This window comes from Embiotoca jacksoni, unplaced genomic scaffold (genome assembly GCF_022577435.1).
Source record: "Embiotoca jacksoni isolate LCO1_2020_lvr unplaced genomic scaffold, fEmbJac1.0.p SCAF_47, whole genome shotgun sequence".
Taxonomy (NCBI): Eukaryota; Metazoa; Chordata; class Actinopteri; family Embiotocidae; genus Embiotoca; species Embiotoca jacksoni.
The window spans coordinates 1,160,816-1,170,071 of NW_027185400.1; the positions used below are offsets into that span (position 1 = coordinate 1,160,816).

Below are 9,256 nucleotides of genomic sequence, written 5' to 3' on the forward strand. Positions count from 1 at the left end.
AAATGTGTGAGAACAAAGTTCACCGGTTAACAGCTGGGCCAGCAGCTGTTGCCTTAAAAGCCACCAGTGGGGCATTCGGAGTTCACCGTGTTCGCATCAATGCCAGAAACGCACCAGACATTTTACAGCTCGGTTATAATGAAATGTGATGAATGAATGATTTTTTTTTTTTTTTTTTAAAAGACTCTTCCATGTGTAAAAGACAGTTGGTAACCATGGACACAGCAGGTTATCTTGTGATTCATTGAAGTTTCAGACCCAGATATGTTGCCTCCTGATTAAACCTCAGACCAGTAACTCTATTGGTTCAACCTTGATGTTTTCAAACATGCCAGATTTATATGTTCAATGAAGTCCTGGAGTTTGAGCTGGGCAATGAAAAGGTGTCATGCAACTTGATTGAAAGTATCAGAACAGTGAACATAGTTGCAGCAACTTTAGTCTCAAGTCGGCTCTTTTGTTGAACCTCCGAAGCCCCGGGCTGCTTTTTTTTGTTCAGTCAGTAGCAGCTGCAAAACTTTAAGACCAAAATGAACGACCTCTATGATTCAGAGACACTTGGAAGAATTATGAAACACATTAAGTTTTCTTGTCATCATCCCGAGGCCAGAGTGAGATTTGGAAAAACTCCAGCAAATAGCAGCCTTATAACAACGAGTCAGTAAACACTGAGATTATTGAGCCTGTTTAAAAAAAAAAAAAAAAGTCTCCACTGTAACTTTACCAAGTTTGATGCAACAAAAATGAAAGATAAGAAATACTTCTGACTTTTTAGCCTCGGTAATACTCGACAGCCTCTTCAGTCTTCGGGTTCGGAGGTTTGACGTATTTCGGCGGCTCCACGTGCACGAAGTTAGTGGGAAGCTGCTGAATGTTTTTTGCTTATTTTGTATAACTTTACAAACACTATTTGATCTAATTTTGTGATCTGATAGAAAACAGTTGTTCTCTTTAGTTTTTAGAGGGAAGTTTATCCTGTTGACTTTTTTGTTTGTTTCTCCCTCACGTCTATTTTATACCAACACGAGGAGTCTAATCGCCAAATCAACACATTGTATTTTCAATAAATATCAGAATACATCTTTAATCTTGGAAACGGTCACTTTTAGGATCCCTGCGTGCTTTATTGTATTCGTGCTCGTGTCCCTGAATTAGGAAATTGCAGTTGAGTTGTTAAATAGTCATGTAGTTTGTGAAGTGAAGCTGCAACTGCTCAACTGTGGTAAATGTATGAATACATTTTTTTTCTTTACCTATAAAGAATGTTTGAGGCCTAGTATAGAGTTCTCCTCCCACCAAGTCCATAAATAAACATGCATTAACTGGAAGCAAACCTAAATGGTGAAAGGTTCCTAAATTCAATAAGAAAATGAATGAATCATTCAATGGAAGCTGCTGGTTTTCACTGTCAATTATCAGTATCAAGCCTCGAAACTGTTTCCCAGCAGAGTCCTCGACATGCACATGAAATAAAAGTCCCATTATTTTTTAAACCGCTCGCAAACCACACTTGTTTTCAAGGTTAATTATGTCGGTTATAAGAGGATAATCACTATGTAATTTTACTCAGGTGTATCTAGCTGGCTGCTCGCTATCATCACCATCGTTCCCTGATGAAATATTTTTACAGTGTGTTCCATGAAATTGGCTTGGACACCCGGGGAGTTAAACGAGTATGCCAAACGCTGAATTTATCAGAGCGACGTCCTGGGGGTGCAGAATTGCTCCACAGCACTGTAGAAAACTCGGAGAGAGGTCACTTAGAAGGCTGCTGCCAAACCAGTCGGGAGTGAGCTACCCTGTCTTCCTTCAGGAGGAGAGCAGAGGCGAGGAGGCAGGAGACGCCTCGAGAGGGGAGGAATCAGCCAACTAGCACGCGTCATAAAACTTGCCGCAGAATGGGCTTGTCCAAAACTCCAGCACTCGCCAGACCCAGGAAAAGCAATTCATTCAGCAAAAAAACCCACCCCTGACATCGTCTCTCAACCTGCCATCCCTCCACCTGTCTCCTTTGTTCTCGTTCACCAGACTCAATTCAAAAAAAGTGGATAATTAGGAAGACAGAGAAAGAGATTTTTAAAGCAAATCCGAGCTAAGGACCTGAAGATAAATAGAGTGAATTAGAACGGTGGGAATAATTGTGGGGTTGAATGTAATGTTATTAGTCGTCTCTGTGGTGACATCCCGCAGCCTCGATGATGGTGCGTTGGAGGGTTAGAGGATTTTATGTATCATATCCCGAAGGCCTCGTGCTTTTATCAACTCCAAACAGCTTAAGTGATTGCTTGCATACAAATAGCTGGCTGAAACAGGCGATGCCAGAGCCCCTGAGGTGGCTACAGCAAGGTAATGGAGTTGTCTTGATATGCTTATATGGATCTCCATGAAAACACACGGGCGGGCACACACACACACACACACACACACACACACACACACACACACACACACACACACACATCGACCACTGAGACAGGCTGCATAATGCACGGAGCGTTACATACAAACACACAGAAATAAATCACGTTAGGCTTTTCTCTGGTTTGTCGCTGCCGTCTGGCTACTGGCAAGAACAGATAGTGGGGTTTTTAATTGATCGGCTGTGGCTACACACACACACACACACACACACACGCACACACACACACACACTCACTCTGATCCACCTGAGCCAAGAACTTGAATAATTAATTAACATCATGGAAGGAGAATGTAAATTCACTCAAATTAGTGGTTTGGCTTCACATTTTGGCAAACAGTCGCTTTCAGGAAATCACGATCAAAATAATTAAAGGAAATTCAACCTGGCGTCGCAGTATTTACGAGAACTCGCAATTTTGCAAAATTGGCTATTTCTCAAAATGTACTCGATAGAAGTTCTGCCTTCTGCCACAAACGCCGCCTTTCCAAACCAAACTTTGATTTGTCAACACCAATAAACTCCTCATTTACATTTCAAGCGAGGCTCTTCGACTTTTCAAACCGCAGGCGAGTTGACTGGTAAACATAGCTAAACGGGAAGTGACGGGGATCATTGGAAACGTGGTTTTGTCATGAGAATTAAGCTACCAAATTGTCTCGTAGTTTGGTGAGTAGTTTGGTCGTAGGTAGAAGTCCTACTGTAGCTGCAACACCTAAATGTAATAGGGTAATATCTGAAAAAAAATTGCCAATTCCCACAAGTTAACTTTCTATTGTGACTTCTGCATGCTGTGTTGATTTCTAAAAACTACTTTTTTGCATCAAATTCTTCTGGGGAAGAAAATGGGCCTTTTTTTTTCTTCTTTTTTAAAAAAAATTCCAATACAAATTGAGTGTCATGCCCCTTTTTAGGCGACACAAACAAAAACCGCAGAGGTCTGTGAGGGTAAATACAGCGGTGGCAGAGTTTCACAGTTGTCTGTGGCTTTTTTGATTGAGGGCATCAGGGTCAGTGTTTTCATCAGAGCCATAAAACACAAGAGCACAATACCATTTTTGGATGCTGTAGCTCAAAGCAGAGAACCCCCCCCCACCCCTCACTCCGGCCCACCCATTACACACAGACTTAATAAAAAAGAAAAAGTGCAGTTACGATCGTGCGACGGCTCTATTCACCTTTCTTGTCTAGTATTACAAATAGTGACAATACGGGGTTGTGTGTGACGTATATTTTGTTGAATGAGGAAGTTTTGTCAAAGCACTCACTGCTCACACATCTACTTCTTTCACTAAATGTGCAGCGTCATGCCTCTGGTGAGATTTTAAATAAAAAAGGGTGATGCTGAAGTCGAGATGTGGATTCGAACTGTGACTGAGTGGCCAATAAAATGCCAATTTCATCCACTTGGTCCACGTTATTGGACCGCCTGTCGGATTAGATCATATTCTACATGTACAGTAAGGTAAATGGTGTTGAATACGTGCATGGACAGCCCCTCTAGTGAACATGGAGATGCAGGGCTGAGGGCAGACCTGGGTCACGCATATAAATACTACGTTTTACTTGTATGTAGCAGCAGCAGTGAGGGTTTGTCACGCAGTGAAGACAGTTTGGAAGTACAGGAGCGTGTCTGAGAGCAGTATGAATGTGTTTTGTAGCTGACAATGTCTCTAACAGACTGAACTGATTTGATCAAAGTGGGGGAAAGTCTGCCGTGTTTCTGTGCTACTGTTTGAAGTCAGACAGAAAGCGTACCTCCATGGCTTCATTACTACGATATGGCACACGGATCCCAGCATCAGTTGGCTGGAAACAGCAGCTCATAATTAGCTCTCTTCGCGTCTCACGGCTGAGACGCGTGTCTTTCCATTTGTGCCGACGGCGTACAAAGAACTACCTCTGCTCCGTTTTTTTTTTTTTTTTTCCCATCCGCATGCAGATTGGAGCGTTAAATTCGTGCTGAAACGGGATGCCCTGAATGACTGAGTCAGCTACAGGTGGCTAAACAATGCCAGACTTCTCCTGCGGCGCCCTAACAGTGCAATAATCTGAGGTCAACTCATTTGTGTTGTTTTTTTTGTGGATTGTTTTGGCGTCTACAGCAATTTGCTCACTGAAGGAAAGCGAATGACAGTGATGTATCGACAAACGCATCCTCCTTTCTTTAATCCTTGGCATGTCCTCCTTCTCGCTCTCCTCCCTTTCTCTATTACTCGCTCATAGCCTACTCTACTTCCCTTGCCTTGTTTACTCCAGTTTTACTGAGCCTATTTTTACCCCCTTGCCCACAGGGCATATTCAAATACAGAGCTGCAACTGGGTGTCTCCCTCACGACCCAACTGTCTTGCACTCTGCTCACACCATGTGTTGAAAGCAAGCTGTTGTTTCGTTGCAATTATTGGAATACACACGCACTCATTTGTTTTTGTCAAGTTGTCATATGGTCAGATGTAACCTAATTCAAGATATCATAAGACTACTATTAGATATAAGTGGGTCTTTTAAAATGTCAGGGGCCAGGGGTCAGTGCCCCGTCAATAGACTGCACCTTGATCTGTGATTCCTGACTTTTCTCACAAAAAATAAAAGACCTGAATCAATACTGGATCACCGTCCAAATGCATTAACCTTATTCTGTAGTTCAAGACGCTTGAGTCAAATTCATGTGGCTGAATGCAGTAAATTTCACTTGTGATTTCTTCACTCGTTTTCCCAGCAGAACATTTAAAAAACATTTGTAAAAGCTGGAGAGTGTTAAAAGCTGAAATATTTGTGAAATGAGTCGTCTGTCATTGCGAGGCTTCACTAGAGTGTGCGGGGAGGGGGGGGGGGGGGGGGGGTTGTGGAGAAGGGTGTCAGGCTGCCTCTTACCGTCGGGGTTGGCACTGACGAAGACCCGGACGCTGCGGCCGGTGGGGACGTGGTGCGGCGGCAGGGCGTTGATGTTGCCACTGATGGCCGCCCTGCGCAGCGCCGACTCCCGCGGGCAGGGCTGCCTGCTCCCCACTCCCGACGGCCACATGGGAGGCGACTTCCAGCGTGGCTGTAGACACGCACGCACACCAACAAACACACACACGCACACAGAAGGGGAGGGGGAGGGGGGGGCATGTTAGCGCGGCCAGGGGCGCACACGCAGGCACATGGATAGACGTGCATGTTTACGCGCAGATTCCCCTGATCCAGCCACACACAAGAGGCGTTAATTATGGCAAAGGCACGGAGCTGCAACTAATAGGTTTTTAATTGGCTACTAACTTTGACAACATTTACAGGCACCAATAGGATTACAGGCGAGGACGTGCAAGAATATGCTCCACTTGTCCAAGTTAGGATTTCAAACGCGGTCTCTGATTGCTCGTTTCTCACTTAAAATAAAAAAAATAAAAAATAAAGGTTAAATACGTGGCTTTGCCATAGTCATAACGCCCCGGACACACACACACACACACGCGCGCGCGCACACATCCACACACACGCACACACACACACACACGCACATCAATCAAGTTAGGATGGATCTGCCAAATCATCTCCAAAACACAGGAATGACACTGAATGTATTTGTTATTGCATTCATGTAATAATAGGAGATTACGCACAGCCTACTACCGTCATGGTGCATGCGTAATTTGTATACATGTCCTTGGACGCATTCATGAATTTTCATGCCACTGTGGGACAAACAGACAAACAGAACGAGACGATACAAAAAAAAAAAAAAAAAAAAAAAAAAAAAAAAAAAAAACTCGAATAGACGAGCAAGGCAAGCATCAGTCGTATTCCCACCCCAGAGAAGATGCTTGTAAAGGCGAATAACCGCTAAGAATGGTTATTCCGCCAGGAGCAGATGTCAAGTCGCTGGTTTTCTGGAGTTGGTCTATCCTGAAATCTTTGTTTCAAAGACGGAAAACCTCGAAAAAGACAACAAAAAGCAAGGGGGAAAGTTGGGTAGTCCACTACTGACCACTACAGCAAATCCTCTGAAAACAGACAACTAAAAATCAGTGAGGCACCGCATCCACAGAGAGTACTTGACTACTAGTGATGCTGGAGACAGGCACAACAACAGGATACTTCTTGTTGCTCACATTCATTCGCTTCATTTCGTGGCTTCCGAAAATATCCAAGCGTCGAGGACGGTAAAGGGAAGATAAAAACGCCCATCAGAGTTGCTGTGACCGAGGGACGACGTCGGGAGACGGTAAGACGGACGCCGTGATTCGGTGTGCTCTCCTTGGCATCCTGCTGTCTCTGCGAGCCGACCGAGCTCTGAGACACACCGGAGAGTGTGTGAAGTCCGCAAAAATAAGACGGCGACGAGCGGTTGATAATTTCAAAATAAAACACCAATTTAGGTTTATAAAGTACAGTGTGCCGTACGTGTACCTGGCAGGCTACTAAAAACGTGCACGTGAAAGCAGCATAATTTTCAAAATGATGTTTTACTTGAAGTGCTGTTTTTTTTTTGGACAGCTTAAAGCCCCAGACTCACCTCGCCTTCGTCCCCTGAAGCGACGCTTTTACGTTGAAAGTCTTATTATTTACTTCCGGCCGGGCTCTATCTGTTCGCGTTCTCCTTGATGGAGGTGACAGAGAGGCTCTGGATGCTCTTTACGCCTTCCTCCCTCCTCTCCTCCCTCCGGACTGGTACTCACCCGGTCCCTGTTCAAATTGCATTGGACCGCAGAGTCAGCAGTGTGCTTCCGTAAATGACGTTACAACCATTTACAGTCACGAGCCTCGTAAAGCAACGGTCAGCGTTTATATCCTCCTTTTCCACCCAGTTAACACAGAAGAAAGTTGAATCACCGACATTACATTTTTTAAATTAGTTTTGACCAAAATTTGACTAAATATGAACCATTTGCTAATGATGACATTGCGAGTTTACCTGGTTAGTTTAAGCACATGTAGTCTCTCGAGATCACCAGGCAAAAACGCGAGATAGTTTAAAATCAGGAAAAAGCAGACAGCAGACTTTTCTGTCCCTGCAGGAAAACTTTGAAGTATAAAACATTTAAATATGTACGTTTTTACACCGTGCTGCCGAGGTCGATGTCTTATTTTAATTGAGTGACTTGTAGGCCTTAATGCGTTACTTTATTTTTGAGTCACCCGAGTGTCCTTTTCCGTGGATGTGGGAACAGCAGTTAGAGGAGGAAGAGGAGGAGGAGGAGGGGTTTGAATTAATTGCTTTATCGATAAATGTACCTCTGCTCTGCAGCTTCTGGTTATTCGCGCTGGAAGTTTTAAGTGCATTGGATTTGTACTAAACGGAATTGATTACTGTGCTGTTCTTGTGAGGTGGAAACGCTGAACCATATATTTTTTCTCCCCTCTCAGTCTCGGCGTTCAAGCATTTCTCTGACTGTGATAAAGAGCGTGTCTGTTGCCTGAACCTTAAGTTCAGCCTCTGCACTAATGCTTTTACATTATGATCATATACAAGAAAAATTGGACTATGGATGCATCATATCCTCGGTTAATATATTCTCCACTAATTTTTTTTTACCATCTTACTGAGATTTTTAAGTCACTCTGCATTTCTCACCCATATCTCTCTCTTTTACATAGCCAGAACTTAAACAATGACAACAAAGGAATAATTAAAACGTTTTAAATAGATGATTGAACATAGCATAATGGACAATTGCGAAGAAACATTGCCTGCCGCACTAAATGCACCATGATATTCAAATATAACTCATCTAACTTATCTTTGACAGATTTTAAAGCCTAGAGGACAAATGACCGTGACTGCAAATAAGACAACATTTCCATAAGATAAAACAATTCGACACAGGATGACTTACTGTTGACTTACTGCTGCAGGTCCGGAGGATGAATCTGCTCTGCAGCCTCACACCGACCCATTTAAGGCAGCCTGCAGGGCCACCAGCTCACACCAGAACAAAACTGAGACTCCGGAAAAGCTCAAGTGGAACACCGGGGACCGCAGCCTTGTTCCCAACAGTGTTGTGACCTTTCTTTACTTGATTGTTCCGCTCCCTCTCATAACACCCAGTCGGTTAATCACGAGCACACCTGCACTGGATTAGTGCCGCGCAGTCCTTCTGAAAGGATACGCAGCTTGTTGGCGTGATGTGACGTGGCGAGTCAAAAAATGGTGTAAAAATGTTTAATTTCTGGAATGTTCCAGGGCTGCCGTCCAGCTCTGCCCCCTTAAATCATTTAGCATCGCTCCCCAGTTTGTTTGCCCCCCCACCGAGCGTGACACCTTTGGGTGAGTGTTGGAGCATGCGTGCGCATTCAAGCACGTGTGCAATGACTGTAAGTTGTTGAGTTGTTTGGCATCTATGTATGTGTTCCTGTTCCCCAAACCCCGGACCACTCAAAGCGAATGTGAGTCACAGCAGTGACGAGATGTGATGTGTCACCTGGGAGACACACAGACACAAAGGACAGACACTAGCTGTTCACTTGGCACACACACACACACACACACACACACACACACACACACACACACACACACACACACACACACACACACACACACACACACACACACACACACACACAGCCGCAGCCACAGCGACTGGCTGGTGATGGATGGTTGGTTCTGCAAAACAGCTGGAAAAAAACGGAGAGAGTGGGAGTCAGAAAAGACTGTATTGTATTGTATTGTATTTCTGTGTGCCACCCATTGGTACCACGACATTAACTAATGAAATGAAACGTTCACCCTGAACTGGACTTTTCTAGGTAGCTGACTCAGAGTAGCCCGGCGTTAATGCATGAATACATTTGTTCCACCATGCTCCACTGGGAATCGCTTCCAATCGTTGCATCCTATGTGGCGTAGGCGG

General features: G+C 44.2%; 1 protein-coding gene across 4 annotated transcripts in view; it reads right to left on the bottom strand.

Moving 5' to 3' along the window:
- The window catches only part of LOC138210673 (NACHT and WD repeat domain-containing protein 2), a 48,904-nt gene extending 40,576 nt beyond the window's left edge, over positions 1–8,328 (bottom strand). The window contains exons 1-3 of one of the 4 annotated variants that reach the window (XM_069169956.1): positions 8,240–8,328; positions 6,919–7,088; positions 5,295–5,466 (exon numbers count right to left, since the gene is read on the bottom strand). In XM_069169956.1, the coding sequence (XP_069026057.1) occupies positions 5,295–5,445 (151 nt within the window). In that variant the 5' untranslated portion in view covers positions 5,446–5,466; positions 6,919–7,088; positions 8,240–8,328. Of the gene's footprint in view, positions 1–5,294; positions 5,467–5,681; positions 5,792–6,212; positions 6,470–6,514; positions 6,683–6,918; positions 7,089–8,239 lie in introns of those variants that run through there. The other 3 variants (XM_069169952.1, XM_069169953.1, XM_069169955.1) reach the window with 3 other exon arrangements.
- Positions 8,329–9,256: the final 928 nt, after the last annotated feature.